At 30.9% G+C, this 19,403-nt stretch overlaps 1 protein-coding gene across 3 annotated transcripts; it reads left to right on the top strand.

Moving 5' to 3' along the window:
* The first annotated feature begins 1,699 nt into the window (after positions 1–1,699).
* LOC139521955 (glucose-6-phosphatase 2-like) lies at positions 1,700–15,472 on the top strand. 3 transcript variants are annotated; one of them, XM_071315790.1, is made up of 8 exons: positions 1,700–1,770; positions 8,608–8,716; positions 9,147–9,304; positions 9,696–9,812; positions 10,888–10,971; positions 12,374–12,492; positions 14,144–14,386; positions 15,206–15,472. In XM_071315790.1, exons 2-8 carry the CDS (start codon positions 8,612–8,614, stop codon positions 15,466–15,468), a joined length of 1,089 nt encoding a protein of 362 aa, XP_071171891.1. In that variant the 5' UTR covers positions 1,700–1,770; positions 8,608–8,611; the 3' UTR covers positions 15,469–15,472. The 3 variants fall into 3 exon arrangements, with proteins under 3 accessions (XP_071171891.1, XP_071171888.1, XP_071171887.1); XM_071315787.1 differs by lacking the exon at positions 1,700–1,770 and adding an exon at positions 3,782–3,804; XM_071315786.1 differs by lacking the exon at positions 1,700–1,770 and adding an exon at positions 6,331–6,371.
* The last annotated feature ends 3,931 nt before the right edge of the window (positions 15,473–19,403 follow it).

The following is a 19,403-nucleotide window of genomic DNA, read 5'->3' on the forward strand; positions in this document are numbered from 1 at the left end:
TTTTATGTATTTATAAAGATGCAATAATCGTTTACTCACCACTATCAGTTTCCTTTACATTTTCACCTTATAAAGTGTGACTTTATTACTTAATGAATGGCTATTATTTATTTTGAATTTATTGAACCATAAAACTAATTTTTGACTCTTCACATTGAATAATCCGCGAAGCGGATTATGTAAAATGTGAAGAGTCAAAAATTAGTTTTATGGTTCAATAAAATCAAAATAAATTATTGCCATTCATTATAAATAAATTTCTATAAAAAATAAGGCTCAAAGAACTTTTATATTATTTATATTAACAATAACAACAAGTACAAACAAGTTGGCGTATGAATATACAACGTCAGAGTGGGCGTGTCGCAATAAAAATTGACAACATTGAAAATAAAACTAATTATTTTATCCAATCAGAAGACAGTAAATACACCAAATTTATTTATATACTGGTACAAATAATTTAAATAACAATAACGAGTGATCATATGTATAGCCCATTGGCTCTTACGTCAATCATCTGTCACGGTACAGATTTTTATAACACAGATAAAATTTTATTTAACACAGATTACATTTTCAAAATTTTACTTTAAAAAACAAATACAACAAATTTTGTGTATTTTCATTTTTTTCTCATTTTGCATTGATGGGATAGAAGACATTTAAATATAATACATGTACATGTAGTTGTAAATTCAAAGTGACAAAATAGTATCGAATTTATAAAATAAATATTTGTATTTTCTGTAGGAAAATGTGATTTAGTCACGGTACTAGCCGCAGGCGCGGCGGCCCAGTGCGTGTGATCTGAAGGTCAATTCTTTCTTTAAAGACTTTAAAGGTTTGTTGAAAATTGGCATATAATTTACTTGTACTATTGAAAAATGAACAATATGATTTTATGTATTTATAAAGATGCAATAATCGTTTACTCACCACTATCAGTTTCCTTTACATTTTCACCTTATAAAGTGTGACTTTATTACATACTGGTACAAATAATTTAAATAACAATAACGAGTGATCATATGTATAGCCCATTGGCTCTTACGTCAATCATCTGTCACGGTACAGATTTTTATAACACAGATAAAATTTTATTTAACACAGATTACATTTTCAAAATTTTACTTTAAAAAACAAATACAACAAATTTTGTGTATTTTCATTTTTTTCTCATTTTGCATTGATGGGATAGAAGACATTTAAATATAATACATGTACATGTAGTTGTAAATTCAAAGTGACAAAATAGTATCGAATTTATAAAATAAATATTTGTATTTTCTGTAGGAAAATGTGATTTAGTCACGGTACTAGCCGCAGGCGCGGCGGCCCAGTGCGTGTGATCTGAAGGTCAATTCTTTCTTTAAAGACTTTAAAGGTTTGTTGAAAATTGGCATATAAAAAGGTAATATCATATGTGCAATTTTTTTTTTAAATTGTGAAAAATGTTAAGAAATCTGTGAAAATTGCAAAAATTTGGTTGAATAGCTAGGGATTTGAATTTGTGGTCTGACACCTCTATCATGAAAATCCAAATCAAAGTATTAAGAAGATATTTTCCTGTTCCTGATGATATGGTGACCCAATTTTCCTTCGGTCTCCTTCTTCTTAACCCAATAATTCAATCGTAATATTTTCGGGTTACCCTTTTTCGAAATTTTTTACCTTTTCGGATATATTTTTCGTCGTACCGAAATTGGTCCGATTTACTTTGAACTCAGTATTTCCGGCGTACGACAGATAAGAAAAAAATATTGCTTGGTAAAAATAATATCATATGTACCATATTTAATATTCTCAAACACATTTACATTAACAAGCAATAGTATATAAATATATTGGAGTGATGGCACTTTCATAGCCTTACCGGACGCAATTACGACTGGACACAATTACGAACGATTTTTAATGTTTGCCCCCTTATATTACATCAAGGACGTATGTTAGTTATACGTCCTTGATTACATGTATTATATTCATGCATGATAATTAATAAATGTTTCTATTAATTAAAAACCCACTACATTACTTGTGTTTTCACGAAAAAAAAGTTCATGCGCACTTTGTTAATGTTGCAGACGACGAAAAATTAAGTTTCGTAAATGTCAAAAAAATGACTCCCTCTCTTGGAAATTACACGAATAAAGCACACAAGCTAGTGCAAATTGCCTTCTTTTGTCATTATATAGATAGAAAAATATCTCTTGAATCTGTTCATATGTGTGATACCCTTTATCTTGGTAAAATAATCCAAAAATGAACGTTTTCTCAGACTAGGGTGACCCTGAGCATTGTCAGAAGAAAAAAGTATTTTTAATATGAGGCAGGCATTACCTGTAAATGGGGACGAAGTCTGTATGAATTATTTTTTTGTAACTTAAGTATTTGTTAAAAAAAAAGAAACGGAAATACCGTAACGTTTCCGATTTTGGTTCTGTTGTTAGGGATTTTAGTTGTGACGTTATTTAAATTATGACGTCATATGCAATGTAAACAAAGAAACGCTATCATCAGGTAACGTTTTTTCATATCAAGGAATTATTAAAAATGAAATTGGTATTGCGCGTTCCTTCCTATTTTATACTAGACTGATAAATATATATTTTACTCAAAGTTTCATACAAACGAGACCGGAAAAAGGAAGTACATTGTACATTTCTGTGCCGGTCCGGGATTTCAAAACACGACAAAAAAATTTGAACGATTTTGAGTTCATTAGTACAATGAAAAATTCGGGAAATTTTCCCGAATTTTTTTTTTATTGAATTTTCTACTGTTATTGGGGACTTCGTCCCCATATTAAAAAGTCCCAAGAACTCCGAAAGTAAAGGTTAAATATAAATTAAAATCATAGGTTCACTATTAACTAAAAAGACAATTCAGTGCTTCTTAGGTGAAAGAAGTTGCATAAAAAAAAAAATCTGAATTATTTCCTTTTCAATGAAAATTTTTTGTCACTAATTTCGTCTTCAACTACTGCTGAAGAATTTGAAGTAAAATACCATATTACACTTCTTATTTTCTTAGGAAATGTGTTTAAGATAAGATTAATGTATGTTTCATAAATTTAGATCGTTGTCATTGATTTTTTCTGCCAGATATATAAATATAGTGCCGTTCGTAATTGCGTCCATATTGGGCTTGCTTGACCCATAAAACCAGGTCATGAAAATCTTACCAAAGTATCCAAACGTAAATAGAAAATTATGTGTGTTATGATTCAAAATGAAAAGCATTCATACATCTTTAATTCTATGGTACAAACAATTCAAGAAAAGTATTCTACAAAGAAAAAAATTAATTAAAGTTCAAAAATCGTTCGTAATTGTGTCCAGTGAGGCTATTAGAGTTTCAGAGGCGGATTTAAGGAGAAAAAAAGGGGGGGGTAGTCGGGTTGCCCTGGACCTAGTACGAGATTACTCTGACGTCCAACGGCTGTTTTGCCAGATAAGCTTGGCCCGTCCCACGGCCCAATCTTGTCTGGCAAAACAGCCATTGGACACGACCCAAGCTTGTCTGGCAGAACAGCTGTTGGACGTCAGAGTAATCTCGGACTACCCTGGACCCTTCTATTTGTGGGGAAATTTTGGATTATTATATATAGTGCATATATGACAAAATTAAATTACTTGTATTCTTTTATCTTAATTAAATCGGAGACTAAGTACAGCATCACCACCAGGGACTTTCTATACTATTACTATAGAAAGTCCCTGCTATTACATAGTGTACTCTGTCATATACATGTACCTTTTTTTGTTTTGCAATTTAATCATTGCAAACTTCAATGCAAAGGTAAGTCTTTGGGCAAAATGTTGTCTTTTAATATATGAATGTGTGTGCTATATCAGACAGTCAATATCCTGAAAATAACTATTATTTTTTTACAATTTTGATTTATACCTGCTTTTTTGCAGACTACACATTAATAAGGCCTAAAATAAAATTTCATTTGTTTGGCATTGCCGCCCGACCCACTGAAAAACTTGCCGCCCAAATAATTTTATTTGCGTTTCAGAAATTTATTTTTTTTTATTTAAAAAAAATCGAAATTGTGCCGGAATTTGATCGTATCCGCCGAGTTTGTTCCTGGCTTTACTTATTTCAAATCACGATCTTAAAAGCGCTTGTCTTACACTGTATTAGGAGCAAACATTTAAATGACATGGAATAGAAAAAGTCTGCCAAAATAATGTCAAAGAGGCCGGCAGGGGAAAGCTTCTCCCTATGTTGCAATGCATTGGTTAAGGGAGATGGATTTTATCAAAAATCATATGTTCAACTATTCTTTGAAAGAAACGTTCTGAGAGACCTTGTAGAAGACTCAAATTTTATCTTTTGTAAAGCAGAAACAGTTGATGTCTGCTTGACTTTGTCGCTTCATGAGATAGAAGCTTTTCACCGGGACATCACAGACACAGAACAAATATGCGTGGCTCTTACATTTGTTGAATTTATTAAATATTTGAAATTTATCATTGACAAAGTTTCCCTTGAACCAGAGAACAAAGTAACTTCTATAGTCAGAACCACAATGATGCATTCAAGATAATTATGGCTGAAAGCACCAAAGCTAAAAGACCAAAATGGTCCCAGATTTAAAGGTTTATAGTAGTTTTGTACCAGTAGATGCTAGCCTGGTACAAAACATACATATTTTAAAGACTAGCATCTTGTGTCAATTGAAGTACTTCCCCTTTTCTTGCCTTTCTTCTTAACATGAATAAGATAATTCTTAAAACATAAAAGATACTGACAGAAACATATTTATAAATGTATCTAGTGTACTAGTGATGAATAAAATCCCCTCCTTTTCCACAATTCTAAGGGCTCATTAATTTATCTGTATTCATGTAATGCATGTCCAGATTTCTGTTAATCAAACAAGCATTACAAACCATAATTTATTTATCTGCAAAAAATTGTCTGTCCTGCTGCATATTTCCATTTTGAATTTATCATACGTTTTAAACCTAGTCCTGAAAAACCTTGCACTTGGATAATATTAGTATAAACACCATGGCTAATTGTGCCAACCTTCCAAATTTTTAATATTGTGCTATCCTAATTTGGTACAGATCCTTTATCCTCAAAACTTATCAGGGGCAGTAGGCGTGTTTGTATGGTAGTTCGTCACACCTTACATGTATGATTACTAGCCTCTAGGTGTTGGTTTGAGCTCTAGTTGGGCAGTTGCAAAATTAAGGTTTGATTTTCATGTCATATGTAATAAGGTTAGTCAGTTTCCTCCCGCAGTTTGGCATTTTCCTTCAAGTACTACGGTTTAGTACGCCAACAAAACTGACTGCCATGAAATTACCTATACGGTGTAGAAAGTGATGTTTATAAAACCAAAGCAAACAATCAAAGTTTTAAATCTTTGTCCATTTGTACAAGGAGCCGTAGTGGTTGAGCCATTTAACTTATGGTAATTTTACCAAACTGTGACCACAACTTCAAGATGTGACATCAGGCCTCTGTTCAATGGTCAGTCCCACAATAAAAGTTCAATGTTTACGTCATACATTTTATATGGTTAATTTGTCAGTTTCCTGCCTCAGTTCTGTGTTTTTTTCTGGGTACTTTGGTTAACTCTGCCAATAAAACTGACTGTCTTACATGAAATTATCCATATGATGTAGAATGTGACATTGACGGTTGACCCCTTTCAAAGAAACCACCAGCATGTACACACAACAATGCTGCAATGCTTTAGACACCATTGATCTAGAGACTTCATGATTTACATGTATAAAGCTTTTAAATGTAAAAAAAAAAAAAAAATCCCTACCTACCTACCCACCTGCTGATAGTGTGGGTCGGCAATGCCAAACAAACATTTTTTTAAGGGTGGCCTAAAGGAAAGTTTTTTTGGTGAAAGATACTGATGTGCCCTTTTGTACAACAAAACAAATGCTTTTATCACATGAAATTAATCCCTCATTTTATGTGTAGTCATTATATTGAAGGGTTACTATCATTCGAGGGGTTGTTTCAAACCTTTTGGATAGATTTCTTCATAACGACAGTTTTCTTTTCTTACCGTCGTAAATGAAAAAGTTGAGACGTAAAACTATGCTTGAAACACGTGTGTCACTCAAACGACTTTAAAGTAGTCTCCCTAATCAATTATCTATATTAAAGTCAAAGGATAATTAATGTTTTAAATTGGACATTTTTCTTGCTTTTGAACATTTTTCGTCACAACAACAGCTTTCTTTTCTAAACTATCTTTAAAAGGAGAGTCACCTTTATTAATTAGTCCTTTGTTGTAGATAGCTATAAAATATAATCAGCTGATTATTGATTTTCTGTCAAAATCTTAATGAGGTCAAGATGAGTTCCAAGTATTGTCTGATCAGGTAAAGTCTGAGAAACTCGAAAAAAAGTAAATACACAAGATGGAGGAAAATAAATCGTTAAATATATTTCTTTGTCAAATTCTTTGCAAATGACGAATTTTTATCGCCACAATTGTTATTTTTTCGCAAATTGCGAAAATGGGGACCGCCAGCGGAAACCCCGCTGACATGGTACAAATTATTAAGTAGATGGCAAACTGAAATATCATGCATATGTGGATTAAAGTTTCCTAAGAAATCGGATTTATTTACCATTAAATTTTATTTACTTTTCAATTGAAATACTTGTGTTGTACCAAAAAATGTTGGAAAAAGTTTGATTTGAATGACAGCCTTTATAGTGAAACACAAAATTCTATTTTTTTTAAATGTAAACTGATACTTTTTGGGTGGACCATAATAACAAAGTGATGTGGATTTCAATTTTTTTTTTTAACACTTGAAAAATATCCATCATGTGGATACAGCTGTCCATATGTTCTGCCCTTGGACACCCCCCCCCCCCTCCCCCAAAAAAAAGTGTTAAGTAAGATTCAAATTATCAGGATAAAAAATGAAAAAACAAAAAACCCAGTTTTATCATGTTTTAAAATCTGTGTTTATTTAAAATGTCCAAGAAATAATCTTTTGAAAATTATAATAGAATCCTGTCAATGGTTAAGAGTTGTGGATACAGTATTAATTTTCCTATCAGCTATATTTGCCTAAAAGAATATATGTTTTTTATTGAATACCATGAATACATGTACTTTGTATTTTAAAGTACAAATGTATTAAATACATGGAGATATTACATGTACATTTGACTATCGATTTACTTACTATGTTCAAATTGCAATAATGTTCATACAATGTATGCCATAACAAATAAAACTTACTAAAAGTATTTTTTATCCACACTAAATAGATAAATGAGATATTTATAAACCTATGAAATAGATGCAATTCTAAACACTGCCTTGGGATACATGTAAATTAGTGTATGTTATTTCATTGAAAAGATCAGAGGTGAATTAAAAACAAACTAATGAAATGCACATTATTATGCATGTAATAGACATTTTAATCACAAACAAAAATTATAGGTATTTACAACCTTTTAATGGGAATATTTGACCAACATTTTTTAGTGCTAAATCAGTGTTTTCTCCTTACAAATTTCACATGACATCATAGTAATATAATTTTGTTTCTAGGGTCGAAGCATCCCATTCATTGGCAGACAATAGGGGGTGTTCTGCTGTTGGACCACCTTTTTTTAAAATTAATTGTGACGTTACAATGTATTGTGGGGGGGTTTTTAACCCCCATTTTCTTCATAATGATTGGACCTGGGCCTGCATCCATGACACACTTTCTATGTCAATCATTTGAGATTTCTATGTCAATCATTTCAGATGGCATCATATTTAAGCAATATACCAGTACATATACATTGTAGCTTCACTTTACCACAATGCTAAAGGGCCCTGGAAGAGAATGATAATACACTTTTATTTATGTGTTCGAATTATACTTTCAGTCAGGGGTACTACTTGTACAAGTGTATTTTATTTACTTGAAGAAGTTAAAAAAAATATACACATATAAGTAAATTTGTAGGATACTTATACAAGTGAATTTTATTTACTTGTATAGGTAAAAAAAAAATGGGCTTAGTTATGTCCCTTAGGCATTCAGAATTTTTTACTTGTATAAGTAAAAAAATCATCCTTTCTTCTTTTCTTGAATTCTTAAGATTTCTTTGCTCTAATAGAATTTTAAATTGTGTACCCTTTACAGATGTCTTTACTAATCATTTAAGTATAATTTCATGGACAATGAAAATCCCATTTGTCTGTTATCTTCATAACACTGCTCATTTACAAGCCCCAAAGGAGCAATTTTTGAAGGCCTTGCGCAAATATACAAGATCTTTGCTCAATCAGTTCCTTTGATGAATTAATGAGATGAAACATTGAACTTTAATGAAAAAATTTGAGCAAACCTGGGAAAAATCATTAAAGGTATGATTTTACATCTCAAACTTGAGGATTTTTGTGGGATTGTAAGAAAAATTTACTTATACAAGTAATTTTTTTAGAAAATTAAGGGGAGATTATTCAAACATTATTTATTTACTTATATGTGTATATTTTTTTTTACTTCTTCAAGTAAATAAAATACACTTGTACAAGTAGTACCCCTGACTGACTTTAATATATACATCATATTTATAATGTATAATTGTATACAGAATTATGGAGACTCTAAATCAGCTGTTGGACCTAAAAGAACCAGGCGTGATGGATTATGTTCACCTACAGGGAGTTTATTTTATTCACAGCATTCAAGCATTATTTAAGGTAAAGTGTTAACAATGTGTAAATTGTCCAATTATACAATGTACAAATGTACATGTGGCTCTCAAAACAGACATCTAACTTGTATACATGTAGCTCTTCAAATTTTACTCAGTTATATTTTATTTGGGTAGTTTGATTTGATATAAAATTTTGCACAGGAAAGGAATAATTTTAGAGTCATGATTTGGTTTCTTAATGACAATAAATTCAAGAAATGACTGAAAGTGTTCAATTCAATCCATTTACTTGGTTTAAGGATCGGATTAAAAAAAAATGGGATTTTTTTTGGCCTTTGTCTTTTACAATCAATTTTGAAAAAAGTAGTACTATATTTAGTTCAAGAAATGTCTAATTCACAAAACCATTTAATTGTTGATATTTCATAGTAAATATGATAAAAGGTTACTAAAATTCATCTTTTATTTTACAGCACCATGGTGACCTTATGCAGTTCATAACAACAGTTGGTGATCCTCGCTATGCCTTTCTGATTTACTTCCCTTTGTCTTATTGTTTACATAGACATACCGGAATACAAGTTATCTGGTTAGCATGTATTTCTGAATGGTTAAATGCAGTGTTAAAATGGTAGGTTTTACATGTTCTTTTTCATTCATTTTTCAAGAACCAATGTTATGTAAAACTATTCTTCCCATTTTGGCAATAAACAACATTTTAGAATTGATTTGATTTGATTTTTGTTGAAATTTATTTGTAGATTTGCTTTAAACCTATGATTTGTACATTGAAAGACCTTTTTTAAATGACTTTTTATTTGACAATTTGTAATTGCTCTTCCCTCGTTACAGCCCTTTTGCCTATTGCTGTGACGTAAAACAACTACCAATCAATCAATAGAATCCAAAAAACTTTTGATAGGTGAACAATTTCACATTTTCAATGTTGTTATATATATATTCACAACCTTAAAAAATAAATTTTCAAATAAAACAACATTTTTTTCATGATTACTTTTCAGGATACTACATGGAGAGAGACCATACTGGTGGATACATGAAATACAACAACATGATCATGTGATGCATCCTGTTTCCCTGCAGCAGTATTCTCTTACCTGTGAAACAGGACCAGGCATGTGACTTAATCATGTGACAAGACATGTGATGTATGCTCCTCCTATGGTTATGTGTTCCCTTCATGCTTTTTTCTGTAAGGTCATATGCTTTGGGTGTAGATTTTTAATCCCTAAATTTTAGGTCTGAGAGGAATTATTTGTTTAGATGTAGTCACTTGTTATACATGTATAAGGATATTTTGGGCTTGTTTATTTAAATGGGATTGTAAAATTTCAAAACATTTTTGATTTTGACAATAAATTAACATTTCATATGATATGGACTGTTCTATATCAGCTAATGCACAATCTAATTATCTGTGTAAGTTACTAGCTATTACTGTATGAAAACTTGTTACTGCAGATTCATTTTATTCATTGAATGTTTTGTGCATAAAGCCTAACCAATGATGAGTTAAATGTTCATGTTCAAATGAAGTGCACAATTTATAGGCTTGTATGCAAAGTTTGACAAAACCACACAAAAAAAATCTATGATGAGCCATGCAATAGATCCGTCATAATTTTATAATTTAATATCATCAACCTTAACTACCATAAAGTAATATTATAGCTTTAACACCTATGATCAGAAAGAAAATTTTCATTTTTCTCAGGAACTAGAAATCAAGGTTTGTACCGAAATTTGAAACCAAGCTTTAAGTATGCATGCTATACCTTGTGCTTCTTTTTTCATTGCTTATCAACTTTCTGATAACTGGACAGTTAATTTATACCAGTAATTAATTAAAACGCTCTGCAAGCCTAGTGTTTTAAATTTGAAATTAATATGCCTAAAGTAGAGAACTATCATATCACACTGGAGGCAGTTGTGGAATCTACAAATTCACAGGTTTATCAGCTTAGAATTATCAAAATAAACATGCATGCACAAAATGATGCTTAAAAAGGGGGAGAAAATACTCAGAGCAGTATCAAAAACACAAAACAAAGAAAAATAGATAAACACCATGGTCCAAAGAAAAGATATAAATAACCAAAAGCAGTCTATGACTATGCATGAAAACTTTCTGTTTGATTTATATGTTGATAGAAGTTTGCAATAGTTTTACCCATGGTTGTTTTCTCTAGGAAGTCCATCAGGTCATGCCATGATAACAGCTGCTGTAATGTATGTGATGATGAGATCCTTCAACAAACATGCTCTACCATCTAACAGGTACATAGATATATCAATATATATATATATATATATATATATATATATATATATATATATATATATATATATATATATATATATATATATATATATATATATCAGTCTAAAGATTTGCACAACGGTACTGATATAAGATGTTATAATACATGGTTGTTCGTTTTTATAGACTTTTATATATATATATATATATATATATATATATATAATGTCTAAAAATAGCAACAATCAACATTCAATCTATTTAAGCGTGGATCAGTTTGTGAAAATAAACTGATATATATATATATATATAGATATTACTGCCACAAAATTAATACTTTTACTTAACATGTTGATCTTCTGTCATTAACAAACATTCATTTTCTTTCACACTACTTGCACTCTTATTATGTTTTTATAAAGGATTACCTTCAAAATAATGTCTAAAACAAATATCTGTACAAAGAGATTTCAGAAATTGCAATACAAATGTACTTTCAAAATCTCATAATTATATGCCATTGTCTAAAAATCGCAATAATAAATGCATGCAATATTTTTCGAATTAACATTATTTAGTGGTTGTACCTTTAACCTGTTCTTTCTCTTGCCTTTTGTTCCTGTAACTCATAGACCTCAGTCACGTCACAGTTAAACTGTAACCACTTTGCATTTTTTTTATACCCCTGCCATAGTGGAGGGGGCTTTTAAGTTTTACCCTTGTCTGTCTGTACGTAAGTACATCCCAAAATTGGTTCTCTTACTTGAGTTTGCCTCAACAAAATTTTATGAAACTTATATACAATGCTTATTGCCTCAAAATACAGATCAAGGTTAAATTTTGGTAGTGTCATTCTAACCGTTCTTGAGTAATGCTCCTTTATCATGGAAAAATTACAAAAGTTTTCATTTTTGTTCTCTAACTTAAGTTTGCCTCAACCAAATGTTATGAAACTAATACACAATATTTTTTACAATGTTCCTTAAAACACAGATCAAGTAAAAATTTTGGTAGGGCCACTTTTATAGTTATTGAGTTATGTCTCTTTATCATGTTGTATGCATTCTCTGTTTTTTTTTTTATCAAAGGCTTACTGTAAATTCAGAAATTATTGCTTGCTTTTATTATTGTGATTTTGTTATTTTAGACTTAAATGCAATTTAAATTTTTTACAATATTGAGAAAAATCCTCTTTTTTACTAACCAAAAGGTTAAATTGTACATTTACCCTTTCCTTTTTTGTAGGATATAATTTTATTTATAACAATTGACTGGTTGGTTATAACAAGTTATTCAAAAGATTTATGAAGGGTACAGAAAAAGATGAAAGTTTAAAAACTTGTTAGATAATGATAATATACATGTACACAAAAAGTAGAATTCAAAGCTTTTTAACTATACATTTATAATAAATTACAGAAATGACCTGAAGTTTATGATATGGTGTTTATATGGTATGTTGCTGTTTGCTGTCAATATATCCAGACTATTTATAGCTACACATTTTCCACACCAAGTGGTTGCAGGAACTATTGCTGGTTAGTAAATAAAATTTTGACATGAAAGGATGCCCCTGCTGTAGCAGAGGGGACATTAAGATTTACACTTGTACATTTGTAAGTCCAGAAATTGGTTTCCATTCTCTAACTTTTGTTTGCATCAACCAAATGTTATACAACTTATACTCAATGCTTATTATCACATAACAACTGTCAAGTTTTATATTTTGGTGTTGTCATTTTTACCATTCAATATTTATGCCCCTTTACAAATGATAAGATGCTGAAATTTTGGTTTTCGTTCTCTAACTTTTTTTGCAGTGTAATTTTACCTTTCTTAAGTAATTACCCTTTATAATGTTATATGCATCTTGGGGCATCATCTGTGTTCCATACACACTCTCCCTATTTATATTTAAATATATCAAGTACGTTCAGTTCTTTTTGGAGGTTTGGATATCAGTGGAAGGGAGGGAAACTTAAAATATTGAGCATGATACAAAAAAAATGATTGCTTTTATTAAAGGACACATTGCAGTCTTCAACATTGAGCAAAACACCTACTGACTATATTCAGCCAAGAAGTGCAGCACATTTTATAGTTATTAATATATTCCCTATTTTTGACTGAAAAATGCATGATGTTGTGTTAAAAATAATACCAGTACTTTGAAAATATTTTAAATTTTGGATTTACTAGTGCAGCATTTATACTTACAACCTCAGTGTTGACAGACTATTGATTCAGTAGTTCATCTACTAAGACCACTCTGCCATCTGGGCCCGTGAGCTGTATCAGTAATAAGAAAACAAAGACTAAGAAAGACATAATTGTATAATCAACTCACATTAAAAAATTCTGAATTATATCCTTAGTATACCTGACATGCCTTCACTAAACACTAAGATAAAGTTTCTTATATGAAATATTTGACAACAAACAAAAGAGAATGGATCTGTAATTTTGTTATGAATAATTTGGGTAAGGATTAAGTAGTGTCAACAATAATTGTTTAAGTTTGTGATTTTGTTAGAAAGGTGAGACATATCTGTGTTAACATTTTATTGTTATTTTGAAGCTAAGCAACATTAAGATTGGCATTGAAAATTATTTTAATCGCATACTTTGTTATTTTTACAAAAAATATTATCCCCATTTCAAAAGGTCAGAATCTAAAGGATTTTTTGTTTTTATCCCAAATTGAAAATAATGTCCCATCATTGGCATAAAGTATACAGCAGAAAAGGGCCAAAACAGCCTTGAAAAGGTGTATTTTTTTTAAATTCAATGATTTAAATAAATGTTATGTCCAGCTATTGCTAAGGGAAGACATCAAAAGTTCAATGAAGGATAAAAAACTTAATTCAAATAGTTTTTTCACTGACCCCCCTACCCCCCTATTAACTTAATTTGGGAAAAATTGATTGACCCATATGAATATATGTAAAAATCAATGTCGGATAACCAAATCTTGCAGCAGTTCAACCCCCCACCCCCAAACTATTTGAATTAAGTTTTTTATCTTACATTGATCTTTTGATGTCGTCCCTAACTGTATTACTTTTGAAAGTATAAAAAGAAAAAAATAATATTTATGATCATAGACATTTGTCTAACGGCATCTCTCAATATATTTTAACAAGCTTTGTCATAAAATAAAATAAAATGAAATTAACTTTACTGTTTCAGGTATGTTACTTGGAGAAGTAATTAAACATGAGCATGTGTCAAAGCTTGCCTTGCCTCATTACCTTGGTTGGTGTACATTGTTATTGATATTGGTAGCAGTGACCTACTATACAATATTACTGATAGGATTGGACCCATTCTGGTCTATAGCTAAGGCAATTAAATGGTGTGCCAACCCAGACTGGGTTCATCCAGATACGTCATTATTCTTCAGTATAGATAGAGATATATCTACATTATCAGGTAATATGTAGTAAACAATATAAGGTCATTGTCATAATTTGAATTTTTTTTTGAAGGATGCTTAGAAACTTGGAAAGGGCAAGATTCACTGTTCCTCAAAAATTCTGAATACAAAATAATTGTTTTTTTACTGCTACAAATGGCTACGATTACATAAACTGAAAGGATTAATTTCAATCCCAAAACAAACCGAAGAATATGTAGAAAAGTGAGGTGACATGAAATTAACATTGCACAAAAAAATACCTCTGCTGTGAATAAAGACATCAGGCAATGTTTTAGTGTACTTTTCTACAGTACTATTGACAAAAAAAATGATTGACATAGGACATATAAGACTTTAGATCCTAGTATTATTGAATGATTGGTGTTTTGTTTTATGTTCAGTGGCAAATATAACAGACAATTTGAGGACAAGATCTAAATGATAAGAGACAATGTAGACTTTTAAACATTAAATCATCAGGTACCAGTCTCCACATCACTTTAAGAAATAAAGCATAACATAATCACAATTTAACTAACTTGGTTTGAAGTGAAAAACACATTTCACAGTGAGACTGTCAATGCAGTTTATACAATTCGCTGTTTCAGAATCTATTGCATTCTGGGTAATATTTTCAAAAGCGTACACCAATTTAGCATTTTTGCTGAAAATTCATTGCAACAATGCAATGTATATCCTGATAGTAAATATGCTTAAAAGAAGCCAGACCTGTTAATTTTGTTTCAACATTTTTCGGAAGGCTTTAAAAATGCATTTTAGTCCAATTTAATATTTTAAAAGAAAATTATAATCTTTCCATTTCTGTTTTTCAGGTTTTGGAGTCAGTTTGTACCTAGCTAAACGTCTGAAAGTAGATAGTGAGTTAAGAAATCCCCTGGTTAAATGTCTCCAGATTATACTGAGTATAGCAGTAACATTGACAATGGAGTCATATAAAATCCCTCATCAAAATGAACTTATATTCTACATCGGAGGATTTGTTAAATTTTTCTCAATGGTCAATATTGTTGTTGTTGTTATACCATATTGTTTGAAAAAATGTTTTGAACCTGTTGAAAGAATAAAAAATTCATAACTGACCAAGTGTTGTGTATAAACATCAGTGGCGGTTCCAGGGGTTAGAAACTCTCATTTTTTGGACGATCAATGCATTTGAATTATGAGTTAAGGATTGCATAAAATGCTATCAAAACATTTACATTACTGGCTTAATATTATTACTTCAAGACATTTTATCTACCTAATATGTACGTTTTTTTAACAACGTAGTGCATGAGGTGAACATTCTTTGATTTTTTAACTCCAACATCAATAGGCCTCTTTTCCTTTCCTATATTTTCTTCCATCTATACCAATCAAGGAAAACTCAAATTACCATACTCCATCCAATTTTTAACTATGTTAAGTAACAATGACCCTACATTTTGACCTCTTGACAAATACTTTAATGCACGGATATTCGACATTTAGTAAATATGCCTGCTGGAAGACTCATGGTTATGGCTATGTTATATCATTGTGATGACAATGGTTTTTTTTTTAATGTTATATTTTCTGACACTATTTTTGTTGCTTGACTGGTCAAAAGGGCCATGTAAGCTACCAGTATTGCCATCACTTGGCATATGTTGACATTGTAAACTTGTAAACTTTTATAAAGATGTTCTGTTCTGATACTATTGAACCAATTTCAGCAAAACTTTTGTTTGATCTTTAGCGTAACTAGTTAAAAGTTTGTTGTTTTTTCGTCAGTCAACAAACATTGCCACCAAGGCAAAAATAAAACATAAAGAGGAAAGATGCATTTATTGTCTTATATCTTGAAAACTACAATAAGTTAGAACAAAAAACAAACAAAAAACTTACAGATGTGTTAATGCTTAGAATGCTAAGATCTACCTACTTTCTGTTAGCAGCAAAATTATCTGATTATTCCTCAAAGTGCTATAGTCTTTGAATGATTAGATCTGACACAAATGTCAATATAACCATTACTATCAAATAACTACTTATTGGAGTATAGGAGTTATTGCCCTTAAAAACGAGGGTTTTACACTTTTTTCGAGTACCTTGTTTTGCCTCTAATGTGTTAACAGCAAAATTATCAGTATATAATTCAAGATCTATATGAATGTCAATAAGACAAACCCCATTTGCTCAGGACCCTTATAGTAGTGATTCGGACTGATTCCCCTAACATTATGAATGTTGGCCTATTATTACATTGAAATGTTTTTATATGTCCCAGCTAAGAGTGTTTGTGAATGTGTGCACACAATATGTGCAAAGAATATCACAGAGAAGGGGTGTTGCTGTTCTTCGGATGAACTTTTTTAGAAAATCAACGAGGTGTTCTTTGACATAAATAACCCTTGTTCATCAACTTTCTGCCCAGACACTGATGACATTTTACAAAGTCTGAGTAGCAGCTGCATGCTCTTGAATACCTTATGAGTTGGGAAATGTATATCCCCTATGCAGGTGAAATTGGTAAATTGGTTAAAGGTAGGGAAAACAGATCATTTCAAAGTAAAAATCGTCTCGCTTGTCATAGATTCTGGTACTGACCTTACCGCTGATGTCAAAAGTCTAAAAATGAGTCTGAGGAAGTTTTGTCTGTTACTTTAATTTCTAGTTCTGGGGATTATATAAATGGAACCCAATCAGAAAAAAATAGATTGTTAATTATGGAAAGTACATCATCACTATATCTGAATGTTCAATATATGATCTGGTTTCTTTGATATTCTTGTTTTTATTTGACAAGTGTCTACAGGAACTCTGACTCATGAAAATAAGAAGAGGTGCACAGTTAGTTCCCATAGGAATGCCAACAATTTGTTGAAAATGTCTAATGTGTTGTCAATAAGAAACTCTAGCATACTGATAACTTTTTCTTCAGTGTATAATGTTTCAAATTTTTATTTGAAAATCAAAATTTCAGATAAAGATCGAGATTTAAAATTACTCAGAAGTTCTTCATGTTGTTTTTTTTAGAAAAAACATACGGTTAATACCACTACGCAAGAAAACATTTTCACAGTATTTCTGAAGACCTTCTTTCAATGTGGACAGAAGTTTTGTCAATAATAGTGCATTGAGCACAACATTCGATATCATTTTATCTATGAACAATCATAAAATTTATGTGATATGTAGTATCTGTTCTAAAAAATAGTAATGATCTTATTGTTAAAGAATATTTAAAATCGGAGTTATGTTTCTTTGTTCATCATGTAGTCACCAACTTCAATTTTTTTTAAAAAGGCTCTGTTTAATTTTTAATTCCAACTGCAAAACTTGTTAATCAAAAGTAAAAAGAGAGGAGTTATCCAGTCAGTGTTTTAGTATTTTTAAAAACTAGAACATCAAAATAAAAATAAATTATGATAGATATTTAAACATCTCGAGACTGAAAACAATTTTAGCAGATAAAGAACATGGTACTTTCATATCTAACAGAATCTTGATAATGATACATTTTGCATAAATACCATGTTCAGTGGCTCAAATTCCCAAGCAAAGACATTCAGTTTAAATGACATGGTGAAAGCCAGACACACACGAATAAGAAGAATTTGAAAAATTCCCGAAATTGAGGCCAATGTTGGCCATTATAGTCCCTTCTCCTTTGGCCATTTTCTTCGTCCTGTAGTACAACCCTTGTAAAAGTGGTTGCTGTGCTGGATGTATAAATTCGCCTAATTCCATTCGAAAATGGCCCTGGAACGTTGATTCCCATGCCTCATGTAAAGAAAATGCAATTTTATCTGTAGGTTAAGAACCCTTGCAACAACTCTTTGATGGGTAATTTTATCTGTACCGTGACTTTGCTAGCTGGGTAATTTTTTCTGTACTCTCTGCTGGGTAATTTTTTCTGTACTCTTTGCTGGGTAATTTTATCTGTACTCTTTGCTGGGTAATTTTATCTGTACTCTTTGCTGGATAATTTTATCTGTACACTTTGCTGGGTAGTTTTATCGGTAGGTTAAGAACCCTTGCAACAGCTCTTTGATTGTCTCATGTAGGTGACATGTCAGTTCCAGGCTAAACTTCAGTTCCGATTTAATATATTCCCATTTTATTTTCTGGTGGCAATCCAAATTATCATCCCGTCAACCTAGTCATAATCTATTTCAGGGCATATCTATTTTATTACTAAAATAATTTTCAATTAGTTCTCGTCCAGAACATATATGAAGTATTTGCCAATGGACTTAAACAAACAACAATCAATCAATAAGTTTAGGTGAATAAATTGATGGCTATTGAATGAAACTAGTATTTCTTTTCGTTCGAAATTGTCAAATATATTGAATGCATGTGAGCATTATGATTTCACGCCGAAATAGATTTCAGTTTACCCGTCACCTGTTCATGGAATAATCTTTATCAGATAGGCTCGAAACCAAAAGTTTGAAATGTTGAATGTTACAATAAAATCTGCTTATCATTGCACTTCACATTATTTCAGTTCTACAAGACACCTAAACAATGCTATAATTGTTCTTTGTGAACTGTCTCGTACACGTAAAGACAAAACTGTCGTTTAAAAAATGCTTTACGATTCTAATCTTTTGTTTTTACTTTTATAGTCATTTCATAGTCTATAGATGTTTTGTATTTTAGAAATTTGAAACTCTCATTATGTCTTATTAGTGAATGGTATTCAATTTCAGAAATTCTGCCAAGCGATTTCATGATAAACTTTATTGTTATAGTGTATATATATACTTTAGGGATCGACCCGCTTTTTTTCCCTGATCATTTTATATAATTACACTCGGAAACAAAAGAAATAATACAACTTTATTTTAATGGATATACCTCAAGAAGACGAATGCCAACTTTGAATGGCTATGAAATGTAAAAAAGATGGGGGTTCATGAACTAGACATAATTTATTTTCTAGTCAAGTTTATTAATAAAAAGATGCTAAAATAATGCATTCGTCTTCAATTCAATGCTTGATCTTTTGAAAACATAAACAAAACAATCTTTTCATATTAG

This window comes from Mytilus edulis, chromosome 4, assembly GCF_963676685.1.
Source record: "Mytilus edulis chromosome 4, xbMytEdul2.2, whole genome shotgun sequence".
NCBI lineage: Eukaryota > Metazoa > Mollusca > Bivalvia > Mytilida > Mytilidae > Mytilus > Mytilus edulis.